This window comes from Ylistrum balloti, unplaced genomic scaffold (genome assembly GCF_031769215.1).
Source record: "Ylistrum balloti isolate Yb309-2 unplaced genomic scaffold, AGI_CSIRO_Ybal_v1 Utg369636, whole genome shotgun sequence".
In the NCBI taxonomy this organism is placed as follows: domain Eukaryota; kingdom Metazoa; phylum Mollusca; class Bivalvia; order Pectinida; family Pectinidae; genus Ylistrum; species Ylistrum balloti.
In genome coordinates, this window is record NW_026781899.1 from 306,787 (window position 1) to 324,197 (window position 17,411).

The 17,411-nt window shown below is 32.9% G+C and overlaps 1 protein-coding gene across 1 annotated transcript; it reads right to left on the bottom strand.

Annotated features, from left to right (window-relative positions):
* Nucleotides 1-2,921: 2,921 nt before the first annotated feature.
* On the bottom strand, nucleotides 2,922-16,293 carry LOC132553101 (centrosomal protein of 72 kDa-like). Its single transcript, XM_060217316.1, has 15 exons — nucleotides 16,221-16,293; nucleotides 14,799-14,926; nucleotides 14,387-14,424; nucleotides 13,746-13,900; nucleotides 13,279-13,440; nucleotides 12,317-12,442; nucleotides 10,802-10,845; nucleotides 10,519-10,631; nucleotides 9,993-10,081; nucleotides 9,262-9,425; nucleotides 8,097-8,307; nucleotides 7,598-7,797; nucleotides 5,350-5,482; nucleotides 3,948-4,062; nucleotides 2,922-3,145 (listed from the first exon to the last, which is right to left on the bottom strand). Exons 1-15 carry the CDS (start codon nucleotides 16,291-16,293, stop codon nucleotides 2,965-2,967), a joined length of 1,932 nt encoding a protein of 643 aa, XP_060073299.1. The 3' UTR covers nucleotides 2,922-2,964.
* Between the last annotated feature and the right edge of the window lie 1,118 nt (nucleotides 16,294-17,411).

Genomic DNA, 17,411 nt, shown 5'->3' on the forward strand with positions numbered 1-17,411 from the left:
TAAAAGCTTATAAAATCTTGATGTGGAATACTTGATATTTCCATACATAAGTGTAACTAAATTAATTATACTTATCAACTGAATTCTTCCGTAGTGTTAGAATGAATCGGAGAAAATAATTATTGCAGGCAAATTTGTTGAAAGCATTGGTAAATTTTTCATCTAACTCAAACAAACAATATCTTGAAGGCATTTTCTTGTTGAAACAATGAAAATTTCAATTAACATGGAAAAAAAAAACATACAATCTTAAATCAGACATCGTGTTAATCAAGTCAACTTCACCGACTTCAAATTGAGTTAATAATTCATTCAAACTTATACAGATTTTAAACTGTACAAAAATAAAAAAATCCCCATATCATAATCCTATTTCAAGTGACTGTGTACATACAAACATTCAGTTGTACCCTTCACACAAATTCTAACATGAGTAAAAAATTGATTCCTTTAAAACATCTAAAAGTGTTCTTTAAAAATCAGGATATTAATGCTGCATGTTTTTTCATTCTTCAAAAAAAAAAATACGATTTGAAAAAAATATTCTTTAACTCACCATTTAAATTGCGGATCATTCAGTCCTGAAAAAGCATTGAAAATTTCTTTGCCCAAAGTTGAGGGTGGGCTTATCACAGGAAAATGAAAAAGCATTTGATTGTAATTTTACTGAACACTTGTGCTTGGGCACTTGCCGACTATCCTCAAAATTCCAGAGTTGCCATCGGTAACGATGTCCGTGGAGATCGTTAAAGATCAGGACCTTGGAATTTTGATGATGATTACTTGAAAAATAGATACAAACATCATAAGTACAAAAACCATCCCTATACTCACTTATACCAACTTATATACCTCCCAATATACCTGTATGTACTTACAGGTATACCTTTGGATGATAAAGCCAGACACACTGTTATATGTTCAACTGAGACAATTTATCCTTCCACCGTCCCAAATCCCTCCACATGTACCCAGAAATACAGCATTAACTTCAGTATTGTAATATTAAAGGTAAATAGGTATTCAATATTTATAATCAGGCAACAAAGGGCAAAACATGCTAACTCCATTTTCTGTTCGAACTTGCATTGATCTATACAAAAGACAAGCAATATATTTTGTCAAATATTGATTTTCTCCTTCAATATCTTGTCACAGTATAAGATCAGGGAATTAGTGTCAAACCTCCAGGCACATAAAGACATGTGTCAAATCAGGAAATGTGTCATATTAGAGACACATGCTACACCTAAAGACATGTGTTGCATCAGAAAATGTGTCACATTAGGGGACACATGCTACACCTAAAGACATGTGTCACATCAGAAAATGTATCACATTAGAGACACATGCTACACCTAAAGACATGTGTCACATCAGAAAATGTATCACATCAGGGGACACATGCTACACCGAAAGACATGTGTCACATCAGGGGACACATGCTACACCTAAAGACACATGTCATAACAGAAGACACATGTCACATCAGTAAGCATGTATCCTATCAGGAGACATATGTACATGTGATGTACGGGTCAGAATGACCACTCTATACTTTTTACAAAAAATATGATCACAAATATCATTAATATACATAATCTTTAAATAATTGTTTTGATCTGGAAACTTTCACACACTTTGATCTCAATACTTGATTAATTAGCTGCTATAATGAATTTGACATAAAAATTATGATAATTAATTCTCAGTCTGCACATCAAATAACCTATGGAACCTATGTTTTTTGTGAATAAATGTTCTGTTCTAAATCACTCCAAATTCTTCAGATGCAGAGACTTCAATCATATTGTCACCAAGCCCAATTAAATACCACATAAATATGAACAAAGATAATGGACGGATAAAGTTTCTCATGCATAGTCTTCATGCATTGAGAATGTTGTGAGATTTTTATTACCAACCATAACATCAAAGAAATAATGTTCCAAGGACTAATTACTGGTTATAGCTCCATTTTCCTTTCAAGTTGGATTTTTTAAAAATGGAAAATCAGTTTTACAGACAATTTTACATCCAAAATGTTTACATTAAAATGGAACTCCCAAACACTTCAATAAAAAAACAACAAAATTATGTTTTTTTTTATTCTTTTCTACCAATTTTGATTCGATAATTGACAAACATTTTCATAAAAATATTCTTTTATTGAATTTCATCTTTGAAAATAAAATTCTGTGAGTTTTATAGCAAAACTTAAATAAATCTTCAAAATTATCCTGTACAATCCTTAAAATTCCTTCAAATTCAAACTGGCTTATTATCCAAATATCCTTTTCTGAGTTGAAAAAACTCAAAGCAAGCATTAAATGCTCGGACAGGCAAGAAAAGAAATACCGACTGAATACGTCTAATATTAAATGCTGCATGGTTTTCAAAACTGATATTAAATATCATGTGTACATATGACGCAAAACAAAATTGTTGGTTTTCATTCTGATCCAAAAATTAATCAAATAAATTCCTTGAATCTCCTACTGAAAGTACATGAAATGATAAATATATAATTTGGTTTTCTGAGATTTTTCAGAGATTCAAGCTATTCAACACTCTTTAAATGTGCGATGATCACCGGATATATATATAAAATATCATTATATATCATTGGTTTCGGTTTTTTATATTAAATATATGCACCAATTTTAAAATACTTAGAATGAATTATTTAAGTAATGAATTTACAAATAATGATATTTCAAATTTTCAAATATGTTTCATTTGTATTTTAACTGGACTTCGAATAATCATGATGATATCAACAGCAATGGAACTTTGTTGGGTTCGACACTTTGAACAGAGAAAATAGTAACGAAAAGGGAACAAGATTATTTATGAACAGTCTGTTCCCTTGGCGTTCCCCGACTTAAGAACATATCCAAGCCAACAAGGAACCATTGATGTTTCTGCACGCCAGTACAGAACTGATAAGTGTAAATTTAGATGCTAGGAGTCATACAAGGTGGCTGAAGCCCTGCCATGGTCTCGGGTCTTTGTGGGTGGTGCGTAGCCTGAAGATTTTTTCAGCTGGTTGTAACTCCAGTTGAGTTGTTCCACTTCCCCCTGATGGCGTCGTTTGGTTTCCCCGAGGTCCTTCAAAAGGTGGTCATTGGTCTGGACGAGGGACCTACACAGACATGAGATATTAGTTTAAGTCTAACACATCTCTTAGATAGCAAGCACAGAAATACAGAGGGTATGAGATCTAATAAGACCTACCATTATTTTTATTGAGTTACATTTAAACCTATAGGAATTTCTCAAAGGAAACCAACAACCATGAGAAATCACACATTTAAAGAAACAGAAAACCTTGTATATCAACATAATGTGGCATTTTATATTAAATGAATTCAATAATTTGATATGTTACAAAATTAGAAAAATCGTTCAATCAATCCAATAATATATTGACAAGAGTGTAAGATTAAATTTATCATATAATCTGTATTTCTGAAAAAAGCAGCAGACTCTCACATTAATTTCCCTAAAAGAAATCTTATTTTGATGCAGATAGGATGTTTTTCTCTCTCTGAGCCAAATATGTGATGTCATCAAGCTGTTGTAAAAAGAACCTCACAGCAATTATATTCAATACATGTGTGTCTGAGAATATTCACGACATGGTCATATGACATGACACAGGGGTGGGGACCATGCATTCCACGACGACATATGACATTAGGTAAAGAATTTATCTCTCAATAAACCACAGACATTGTTAACAAAATATCTAAATCATGGGATGGTCTTATCAAAGGAGTATAAAATAGCACTTTTTCGAAAATTCTGTTATTTGGCAATGGATGATGGCAGACTAATTTCTTTGCATGGGATTGTCATCGGATCGAAGCGGTCTTCGATGTTGATGTTAAAGCACATGTATTAGCCCTGTAACATGTAGACTGTCTACTTATGTTGGTACCTACTTGTGACTCTCTTGTAACATGGCCGCCAGCTCCTGCATCTGTGAGTACTGTTTTAGTCGGATTTGTAACATCTCCACCTCATTCCTCAGGATATCATTCTGTCGCTTAATTTCTTCTGTAACAGAAAAGGCATCAAAAAACATCATCTACAAATTCATCATCATCATCCTGGAGAACATCATCACAAAAAGCATCATCATCATCATCATCATCATCATCATCATCATCATCATCATCATAATCATCTAATCATCATCATCATCTAATCATCATCATCATAATCATCATCATAATCATCATCATTATCATCTAATCATCATAATCATCATCATAATCATCATCATCATCTAATCATCATCATCATCTAATCATCATCATCATCTAATCATCATCATAATCTAATCATCATCATCATCATCATCATCATCATCATCTAATCATCATCATTATCATCTAATCATCATCATCATAATCATCTAATCATCATCATCATCATCATCATCATCATCTAATCATCATCATCATCATCATCTAATCATCATCATTATCATCTAATCATCATCATCATAATCATCTAATCATCATCATCATCATCTAATCATCATCATCTAATCATCATCTAATCATCATCATCTAATCATCATCATCATCATCATCATCATCATCATCATCATCATCATCATCATCATCATTATAATCTAATCATCATCATCATCATCATCATCATCTAATCATCATCATTATCATCTAATCATCATCATCATAATCATCTAATCATCATCATCATCATCTAATCATCATCATCTAATCATCATCTAATCATCATCATCTAATCATCATCATCATCATCATCATCATCTACTCATCATCATTATAATCTAATCATCATAATCATCATCATAATCTAATCATCATCATCTAATCATCATCATCATCTAATCATCATCATCATCATCATCTAATCATCATCATCATCTAATCATCATAATCATAATCATCATCGTCGTCGTCGTCATCATCATCATCATCATCATCATCATCATCATCATCATCATCATCATTATCATCATCATCATCATCATCATCATCACAAATTTGATAATGCATTACAAATTGTACAATTTCTGTTGCTAGTATTAAACTTTTTTATTAACATTCACTTGCATCGTACAAAGGCAACCCATATTGAGTGCATTTTTTATTAACAAGTAACAGAATCATTATTGTAAGATGATGGTCAAACAAAGGAATTCCTATATGTCTAATTCTGAATACTGTCCACCACAATCCTTAGTGGTGGGAATATTGATCACACACTGGTTAATGACATCTCATGATGACAAATGAAATGAAAATTTTTATTTTTCATATGTGAACCCATCATTTCAGCATAGGGACTGACCTAGGTGTGACTGGTTGACGGAAGACATGGACGTGGCTGCTGTGGAAAGTTGACCATTCTGTTGCTCCTTCAGTTTCATTTGTAGTTTACGATTTTCCCTGACAGTGTTCTGCAGCTCGTCCTTCAGGGCCTCCTAAAACAATATTTCTTCACGTTTTACAATTAGCAGTCCATAAAATCAAATTTAAATTAAATCATAACATTGTTGAATTCATATTATTGCGAAACAGATAGCAGGCAGGTTTTCCTTTAAGGAATAAACTATTATATCTTAGGAATTTGGACACACAATGAAATGAATCCGATTGGTAATGGGGCCCTACAGAGCCAGCAGAAAGTCTGAATATTTCCAATATGAAATAAAATATATATTTTAAAACCTTGTATGATGATAAAAATATTAATAATAACTTTTAAACATGGATTTCAACTCATATATTTTTGTCATTAACAACAGAAAAATGTTTACATGTAAAAGTCATACATGTGATAATAGGCATCAGGCTACCTGTCGGTGATCACAGAGAGACAGTGTGGGTGTATGATCTAACACAGTGTTGCATGCTTCTGTATACTTACCACAATCTTTATCCCATAAAAGGAAATGTAAAATTTTAAACTTATTGTAAATATTTTTTTTTCTTAAAATTGGTATTGTTATATAATAAATTCACTGTGGCATGTAAAACTGTACAAGTTGAAAGTATGCAGATGAGAAAAGTTGCCGAAAAACACCATCAATTTTGTGAATACTGTGAACTTGTGTTGTTACAAGTGATTCATATATGTATTAAATTTTTCTAAATAGTTCCAAAATCCATATATCCTATCTATGGTTCAAATATTTCATTCTACGCTCGACAGTTTACAGGGTACTTTGGATTGAGAGAAGAGAGAAGTTTTGTTCTAACAAGTGTACAGATTAAAACATCAAAGTCTGAAATAATCCATATTAGCTTAATGCATTGTTACAAAATTTTGTAAGAATATTTCTTTTTCTCCATTTGTATGGAAAGCATGGAAAGCGCTTAAATTTTTTACTTCTGCAAAAAGAAAAAAAATATCAAAATTCTCTTTCGTTCAAAGAATCACTTCAGACTATAATATATATTGTGCTGGCCTAAGAGCAGAATTGTGTAGCAATCTAGCTGAAGAAAACAAATACAATCTAATAGAACTCTGTTTACAACAAATATACTCAATACACATGCATTATTATACCAAAAATAGCACAAAAGTCTCAGTGAGCCTGCTACTGACAATCAATAAACTCTTGGGAAAATTATAAAATTTTGTTTTGTCCTCAACTGACAAAATGAAACAATGGATGCATACTGATATTACGCCATACACAGCATTTGAATCTTGTCTTCATTACTTAACAATTCAATAAATCTGTAGAAAAAACAGCATTTTTTATCCAAAATGTCTATTTCTATAACAACACAATCTTACTAAATTTATCCTGCGATGAGCCAAGGGACCAACACAAAACCTGCTGACTCAAAAGCCGAGGGAGTGGAATTTATAGGACAATGAAATAGCAGTGGCTTGTGGTTCTACTGAACAGCTGGCAATATATAAGGGCGGGCTTATTACCAGGAATGGGTGTAAAACTGGATAAATACAGTAATAAAAAAAATCATGCTGTGCAGAAGAAAAAGGTTGTAATAATGGTCATAATGATTAAAACATGATGGTCTATTCAATAATAGCTCATATCTGATCATGTAAACAAACAAACAAATCGCATTTGATGATACCAAAATAAAAAAAAATCAATTGAACACTGTAGCTTTGAATTTCTTTCAGGATGCTTTGAATTATGCAGATAAAGTGTAAAACAATATGTATGTAAGTAAACTCATCATGTTTTAAGACGACCAGGATCCAGTTTCTTGAAAAAACGAAACTCAGCAAAAGGCTAAAGTAGATTTTCTCAGTTTTTCCGCTATCGTAAACAATGTTAGCACTTCCAGATCAACTAGGTTTTAACTTTTCTATTCCAATTTAAAGTATCTAATGATCATTCACAAGTTCAGAAATTTTAATGTAAATGTGAGTCAAAAGTTGAGTTGAAATTTTCTGAAAATATTTTTCCAGATTAAATGTGAGCTGAAATTTCTATGATATTGTTTAAGAAAGTGTCATAAGATTAACCGACAAAAATAGCCTTACGATGATTCAACGTTTTTGCTAAGTTTGTTTTACCAAGAATTGGATAAGACTAGAGAGTAAGACAACATACATTGTCTTTGTAAGCTTGATGCAAAGAGGTTTTTAGTTGACTCTCATTCACCGTGCTGTCTGCGAGTGTGTTGCGGGTGATTTCTTCTCTTTTTCTCAACTTAAAGTTCTCTTCACGGATGTGTGCTAAATCACTTTCCACCTTACTCAAATCATCACCATAATTTCTGGCAAAGTTGTCTATAAGTTCATATGCAAGACCTTGAAAATATGAAAACATTACATTCTTAATTATTACCTTGATGTGATTGGTAGATGTAAAACACAGATTTTAAAAGTATCTTTGCATTAACATAAAACCACCTTAAGAGTCATATATTAAAAATGAAATTTAAACAAATTTACTTTGCAAACGAAACTTTTCTGAAGAAGTTTTGACAATCAAATCAATTTTTCTTTGCTCCTTTGTAACGATAAAACTCTAACCTTCTATTTCTTTGAGAACACTTCTGTTTGTTTGTATTTCTACATCTAATAAAATGCAGATCCTCAAAGCTCACCTCTAAATTTGATATTTTTATGTAGTGACTTTGATCCATTCCAATATCTATCAACAATGTCAAGTAATTTTGAAAGTAATTCTTTTGATCTAGAGTTCTCTCCCTTCATGGTTCCATTTGAGACATGTTGTTCGTTTGACCTCAATGACCTGAGGTCATCCACTGACCGATCTGCTCGTCTCATCCCTAAATCTTCCATTGAATCATGATGCTGGGAAAAAAACAAACAAGTCTATTATCTGACAGCTAATAACCTGTCAAAGTCAAAATAATAATTTTGAATTTTGAAAAATATCTACAAGAAGACAATATGGCGAATTACAGTATTTCACCAACAAACCATCTTATCAAGGTGAATCCATATCCCAAGTTTGAAGTTCCAGTGACCAGCTTTGTAGAATATAGAGCTGGGACAAACTTTTCCATGGATGTTGGTCAAAGGCTAAAATGTAGATCAGCATGATCTACTTTTGATTTATGACAAACAATCTCACATTTGCTAAATATGAAGTTCCAATGAAGAGTAGAGTCGGAGAGCCCTGACAAGATAGCGTATGGACAAACACAACAGGAAACTATAGTCCCCTCTCCTTCCCCTGATTGCCAGTGGATGACTAATAAGGATTATTTTGTAAATATCAAATGACTGTTTGAAAAAAACAAAATTACTATACACAAGATTTTTGCTTCAGTGTTATATTTGTGGTTTTCTGTCAGAAAATAATTTGGGAGACAGATTTATGTCGCTAACTTATCCTAATATTTCATTCTTGTTTATTGGTTATTTAAAATACAATTTGGAATGAAAATAAAATTTCTATGAAATAATTTTCCGATTCGCTCTTGCAGAATCTTACACTGCAAATTTGTCACTACACAAACTTTAGTTTTGTTAATGTTGATATGATCGCCTACAACACCAATACTTTACCTGGTAGAAAAAAACATCTGACAGATTGAGAAACACATTGCTTTGTTTTCAAGGAATCAATGCAAATACCATCAAAATTTTCCCAACACATTATGGAAGAATTTTTCTGATTTCTATATGCAGATCATATAAATCTAGGATAAAACAAATTGTTCTGTCTAATTTTCACTGATGTATTCCAAACCGTCAACAGCAATCTACATTATAAATTGAATTTTTGTTATGAGCCGATACCTCCTTTCTAGGTGATGGCTGACTATTTGACCTCTGATGACCTTGTGGTGACTCCTCCTCCCCAAATGATCTTCGCCTTTCTGTGGGCACCCGAGGGGGTCCTGGGTAGGGATCTCGCTCTGTCTGGACCTGGGAGGTATTGCCATTTCCATTTCTTGCTTGTTCTGTAGAAGAGGATATTTCTTTACTATACAACGTAACAATATATTTCCATGGGGCACAAATTCCTTACTTTTCCAAAAAAAAAAAAAAAAACCCGCAATAAATCCACTAAAAACCCCACAATAAATCCACTTTTGCACAATTTTATAGTTCATAGACATGTATGTATTTATGGATTTAGAGAATCAATGAAATCAACAAAAATGAATTCCACATTAAAATGACTTTTCAGTACTCACACTTCAATCTTCAATAATCCCCAGGGGCCAAAACATAACTCCAATTCCAAGAGTGAACTTAACACAGGTTAACAAGATATCATTTGTTGTTAAAACACTAAATTAGATTGGGCTTATTGCCAGAAAAAACATGTTTTTTTTCTTTATTTTTAAGTAAAATTATTCATATGTATCGATTTTGAATAAAATTCCCAATCAAGCAGGTGAGGATTAAATATATCATTCATCTTGTTGCGTTAAAAAGTTTTGACCAATTTTACCAGAAATAAAATGAAGGACTAAATTGATGAAATGCTTTCACGGTACTAGAGATATAAAAAAAAGTCTTACCTTGATTTGGGTTGGCTGTGAAGTAGCCATGGCTTTTGAATTTACTGTAGGCATCTACTTCATCCTGATATTGTAGGTTCTCATCCTTCCTAGAGTTGTAAACAGAAAAACATATGACATACATTAATAAAAGCATCAAAATATCGGTCATCCTGCTACAATTTCTACTTGTTTCACTGCATATTTGTAAGAAACATTCATACAACTGGACAAATTGTAGGATGAATATTCTTGATCAAATTCAATGTCAGTATATTCTCAAATCAAAAATTCAAATAAAAGTTTGACTATTGTACACATATATATCTAAGTTCTTGGTAATCTTATCTAAAGCAACATGGTTGCACTAATTTCAGCTTTTGTTCGTTGTTAATATAGCAATTATTGTGAATGTGAAAACTGATATTCAGCTAAAATTCGAACACGCTTACACCCCAAAATAAGTACTTTTACAGCATATCCAAACAGAAGCCGAGACCTAATTCATAATTGATGAATATTGATCTGACAGCTATCACTGTCTAACCTCTCACGATGTCTATCTTCTGTCCCAGTCACCGTCAGTGAAGGAATATTCGGGTATTTCATCCTATAGGCTTCCTCCATGCTTCCTGGGCGAGGCTTGGGAGCAGGTTCCTCCTGTGAACCAACAGACAGGTATTGCATAACCACATGTTTTCATGAACTTAAGCTATTCTAACCCTATTTCTAACATGATTTCATAAGTGTTATATTTCATTGTTAATTTATTTGCAAGGAAAAATTTATTTAGAAAAATCAAGATTCAATTTCCTTGAATATTAACTAACCTCCCTTTTATCGTCTGTTGGTCCACCATCCAAGCTTTTCAACACTGAAATCAAGAGAGGCAGAATGTGTACGAGACCAAGTCTTATGGAACATGTATACAGACATAAGTTTATGATCATTCATTTAGTTAGCATGTTTTACATCTACTATTCCGGCCTTTTGACTTTTCAGCAGATGAGAGGTTTGAATATATATATATATATATATATATATAGTTAGCGGAATACATTTGTCGTGTTGATTTCATTTTTTCAACTATTTAATCGATACACAAAGCATCTTTAAGTTACATCTATATATATATCAGTACCTACCCCTAGTATATTTTACACTCAAAATGTCAAGTCCAAATACGTACAGTAATCTGTATGTGTTCATTTCTATAAATAGTACTTGTAATGTACTATTGAACACCAAGTGTCTACTGTAATCCACTATTAATGCTATTTTGATTACATCAGCAACTGTCCATTATATGTGAGTAAATGTCTTTTACCCACTGAATTTATTATCATATTAAATTTAGTATACAGTGCATAATAGGTTAGACATTAATGCCGAGTCTAATTTTAGTGTTTTATGCCTGTTTTTGTAGAGTTCAACTATCAGTTTGTTTTAAGATGTCGCCTGTGTAATAAATAAAACAGTCACCTGAACTCCCAGATTGTTTCGGGCATTTTTTCTATAAAGAATTATCATGCTGCCTCAGAGCCTCAGTGACAACTGAACTCATGACTGCTTGCTCATAGTGCTATTTCATGCTTGTTAAAACTTATCTCTGTTAACCAAAGCCTTCCAGTGTCATGTTATAATGTATTACTCCGTTAAAGGTATAATGTCACTGTATCATTACATTAGGTAAGTCTCTTGTAGTATAAACATGCATCTTACATTTTGTTTGGTCAGTGAACCAAGATAAATGTAAAACCTGTCAATCAAGCAATTTTATCTCTGTCTTTATTCTAGAAAATATGCATTTGATACATTACAGGCAAATTAATCATTAATTTGTATATTTTTGAAATCTTATATACCTTGTACCGATCCTCTACCTGAAAAGTACAATACTTTGGTAAATTAACCTGTAACTAGGCCTACAATTAGATCAGAGGAGATTTTCATTCTGAACCAACCATTCCTGTCTAATGGAGACTTCACAACCAAACAAGACTACATGTACTTAAATACCTTGTGTTAAAGGGGAGACAATTTCTATCATTTATCAATGAAAGATGTACATTTGTACATTTCACTAGCCAGCTAGCTCAGGAAATGTTCCAACATTGTAACATTAAAGTTTGCAATTTTATTTAATAGCAACATTATGAAAACAGTCTTTTGTAAAATTTTGGGTTCACCTATAACTTTGCATTAAACTAAAAAAATAGGTGTGATTGTTTAGGAGAGTGTATTTCCTATTAATAAAGTTCAGTTATTTTATGATCAGCAACCAATCTGTGAAGTTTCCCAGGTCTTAACAGCTTGTTTTATTGTAACTGATGAATCAGTGATACCTTCTAGAGAGTAGTCCTCTGCCGTGGGTTCCCTGGCAGCCGAACCAGTTACGGTTCGAGGTCTACTAAGATCACCGCCTGTCCTGGCAATCAGGTCCAGCACTGCCACATCATCATCATCTAGGGCTAGGATAGAAATCAATCAACAAACCTTACTATATATTCACTGACTAATAGTCTCTATCATTTTACATCTCAATATTAACATTTTGACCTGCCTCCTTCCTTCAGAGAATGCATTATACTGCATGCATGATCTCATTTACCAGTAAAGAATATTAACCTTTGAATCAAAACCTTCATAAACAGACGTCTCAAAAGATGCTGGGGAAACAAAGACTTCAAATTATGGTACAAAGACACTGAAAATGTCTTGTCTTGAAAACAGTTCAGCTAGAAATGTTATGAAAATCACCTGAGGCTTACAATAAATAAACATTTATGTCTTTTAGTTATTTGACATCCACTTAAGTTTTTACCTTTGAAAGGATGCATTAAACCACAAAAAAAATACCCACCAATATTTCATGTTATACAGTATAACTTATACTACAATGATCCATAATACTGATTGCAATGGATGGCAGACAAATGAAAAACTCATCAAATGATTTCAATACTCCACTAATGAAATTCTTTTTATAGACAGAATTATAACACAGCATAATTTGAATTTTAAATTGGCTTTCGAATTTGAAAATGAAGCAAACTTTCAGTTTATATATGAAAAGTATTTGTGTGAAGTATCAGCAATTTCCATGGGGCTCATTTGTTTTTTTTTTTAACAAAATAAAACTGTTTGATTTCGTAAATAGAGTTCAATTAAAACTGTTTGTTTGATTTTAACAGTTCCTTAACAAATGAATTTTTGGATTAAGAGCATCCATGAAATCCATGACTTTAAAACTCCCTCAAAAATCCAGGCTTTCATAGTATAAAATACATATTTATAAAGGGCTTACCGGTCATCCCCTTTCCCATGCCCCGTACCATCTCTGCCCGAGGATGGGGTGGTTTTGGTGGAGGTTCTCCATTACTTGGCTGGACTGATATCTCTACTGCCTGGCTGGAGCTGAAGTGGACGAGGGCTGCATTTCTTTCTCTGTCTCTCACTCCGCGGTCATCTGGACAAAACACAACAAGCTAATCTAAGATTCCATTCCACATGACTTTCAGAAGCAAGCTTCACTAAATATCATATGAAATGGGCAAATAATAAAGAAATTTAATCAGAAAAAAAGGGAAATAATCTTTATTTCACAACAATTTTTTAAAACTTTTTCCAACTAATAATAAACACGTTTGTTGGCCCCAATGGAATTGCATGAGGGGGTCTTACTATGAGAGGAAACTAGAGTACCCAGAGAAAACCTGCATGGTCAGGCAGGAGACTTTGCCATGTATGCTAATTACTTCCATCAAAACTGACCTAGTTTCTGAAGGTTGGGGAGCATGTGTATGAGGTATAGTCGGTAGTCAGGTTCCGTGCGAGTGACAGGATTCAGTCTTAGATCGAGTTCCTTGAGGCCAGTGTTGAATCTTAAGCGCTTCAGCTCGTCCATGGTTTCTATCCCGTTGTAGTAGCTTGTGGTTTGTGTCAAGGATGTTTTTTTAATGATGAAGTTCACAGAAAAACAGGCAACACTTGACCACAATCAGGTCATTCTCAATACACCAGAGAACAAAATATTATCATAATAGCTCTATATCTAAATATTTCTGGAATGAACAGCATTTGTCAAGCTGGTTAAACAGTTCACACCACTATAAAAGAAAGGAAACAGACCAGGAGAGTACTCACTCAATTTCTCAAATGTGTAGCATGTATATGCCAAGGGGAGATAACCCAAGTAAAGGACTGGAAAGAATGACACTTATGTATAAAGCCTATTAACTTTACACTCTTTCTGACAATTTACAAGTAAAGATCAGTGATTATTTCTATAACTTTAACATGTGTACTTTAAACTTGATTATATGAGGGCACATATGTATTCACAAGTTACATTATAACTATAATAACTAAAACATAACTATAGCTATATTATATATAGTACCGGACAAGGATACAGATTCAGTCTCTCCAACAACTTCAGATGTTCCATTCCCTGTTGGGTGTAAATATCAGGCAAATTATCATCAAAATGTTCTAAACATTGTGTCTATAGAATATATATATCACAAGTGAACTCAACTTAAGCACCATATTCCCAGTTCTTAAAATCATATACAAAATATGGTGTTCAGTTTCAATTGAATCCTGTGAGAAAATAACACAGCAATATATTTGAAAAGTGAATACTGATTTTTATTTTTTAGAATGTCTCAAATGAACCATATACAAAGTTTTTAATTTAAAAATAGTGTTATGTTTAAATATTCACCAGCACATCGATATAATATAAAATTATCTACTATATATATATATAAAAAAAATACAAGACATGTTTCTATCATCCTTAATCTGAAAACATTTATGTACCTGTAAGCATGTTAAGGCGTTCCTGGAGAGATCAAGACTTTTCAGACGAGAAAACTTCCTTAGCGAGTTCCCTAGACTGACAACTTTCTCATGGTAGGTTCCCGGGAGTGACAGAGCCTTCACATCCTCTGTAATATATACAATTCACTGTATTTTCTGCAGGTTTTAGAAATGACACAAATCAATATATTATGTTTAATAATTGACATTATAAATAACTCAATTAACAGTAATTAGAATATTATGAATAAAAGATGATCAGATATCAGCATTGGTCATTTTGAGTACCTGAGGCTGATGGTGTTCATTTAGCAATATTGTGTAAACAAAACTTTAAGCCCAATTAGATGTACTACAGCAGTAGATTGGTTAAATCAACATTTGAAAAGTCTGTTTATAATACTGGAAAAGTACTCATCATGACCTATTTATAATTGTTGGCCCGAGTGGAAGTGTGTGAGGTGTCTTTTTGGGGAGGAAAGTAGAGTACCTGAAGAAATCTATGTGGTTGGAAAGGTAACCCCCATACTTTTTCATGTCTGTTCCTGGAATCAAATCGCGCCCTCCGACCATCTGGTCCCATATAATATTACTGGGATGATCCTATTATATATGTCTATATCAATGTCAAAATCAATCATTCCCCACAAATGCTCTGTCATATCAGAGCTCAGCTGGGAATCCATAATGTACCAATATTGATACAAAGATTTGAAAGTGAGTAAAATTCATTCTCCATGTCATGTGTATCAGGGGAGATAATCTGAATATTTTTTTTGTACATGTGACAAAGAATATTTACATTCTTCATGATCAATGAGTGTTAGCCATTTTAAATATAACATTTTCTAACATGATTTGTACTTCAAGCTGTTATCTAATGAGTAAGGCTGGTCTTTATTTCAGATGTCTATCCACTATCATGAATTCATCTACAAGTCCACCGGAGAAAATTGGTTGAATTTATAACTGAAAGTTAATGAAGATAAGGATAAAGCTCGATAACGTATCCATTGCTCACATAATAAACCCTTTGAAGATCATATCATATATACTGGTCAATGTGATTTACGATGTAGCACTGTCAGTAACCTGACATCCACGCGCTAAACATGTTTCGACTTGCAAATTTCCTCCAACTGTCAAAGTCAGTGACAAGGGTTCCAGCATGAAGCATTCGCAACGAAAACTAACGAGTGATCCAAAAAAATTTTTTTCAAGTAGAATAAAATCAAAACATGCTAAAAATTAATTAATTTGCCATTGATCGATGAAAAAGCACTTGCAATGCAAACTTATTCTGCAAAGCACTCGTTCGAACATGATTTCAAACATGACCAAATGAGAGTTTTCAAATCCTTGATAAATGTGACAAGTTATTCATGAGCTAAATAAACTAATGTGAATTACTTTCTACATTACCTAGATTATCATGTTGCAGATTCACTCGATTTCGGATGATTTCCTCCGTCAAAGTGAGTGCTTCGTTAGCCATGTTTGTTTTCAAAACACCCGGACAGAAATGTACTGAACACGAGCTGATTCGCATAGAGGTATGTGAACGAGGCTGTATCAGCTGTATTGGCTGCATCTAAACTCATTAACGGATTCGATCATGAATGAAACGATTTTGCATAAATAACTTTTTTTTTTACTTTTGAAATATTTTACATAAATAAACAGTCACATTATTTAAACATGTGTACATTTCCATTCAGACTATCATACATTCATCATTATTTTTATAGTCATCAGCATACTTGATCGTCATCTCAATTGCATGAAACATCATCGTCGTCATTATGCATTTGTGGCCATAACACTACTGTCCACTAGAGACTTATATATCACATATACGTCTCTGTGTCCACTAACCTTTTCTCGATCCCTCTGAAATCAATTGCAGACATGGATGACAAAATCGAAAATTTTCATATTCTTGGTCTAAAATGTTGAAGGCGTGTCCAATTGTTTGTTTGCAATCTATTCTTCTTTAAGTCCAAATTGCGATACCAAATAAATGTATCTGAAATCGACATTTTTGCTTTTATATGTTAATAAAACGTTAACAACACGTCATTGAGTCAAACATTCGGGTCATCTCGGCATTTAATAAGAGATCCAAGGGCATCATAATTCGCCGCCATCTATATATGTCCCCTCCGGAAAACATGATAATACACAAAAATAATAAAATAAATTAAAGAACGCTCAATCCCGCTGGTGGAACTTGAGAAGAAGTTTGAAATGTCAAAAGTTTACGCACGATGGACGGCGCACGATAAAACAAAACAAAACAAACAAATTATGCTTTAAATGCTCTTAAGTTTTCAAAATTTATTGGAGTAATCAGAGACGTATATAACGTGTTATATACGTCTCTGGAGTAATATTGGAAGAGAGTGATTTCAACTATGAAAAACTCGATTCGGACTAATTTATGAAAAGGTGTGTTCATACGTGATATAACAGAAATAGATCTTTTAAATAGTGAATTTTTCACATTTTAGTTCAACCAGTATCAAGTGCCTGTATGTATCATAATCCGTATCTAAAAATAAACTTTTACTTTAAAATTATAACAACCTTCAAATTGTACAAAATTTGTTACAA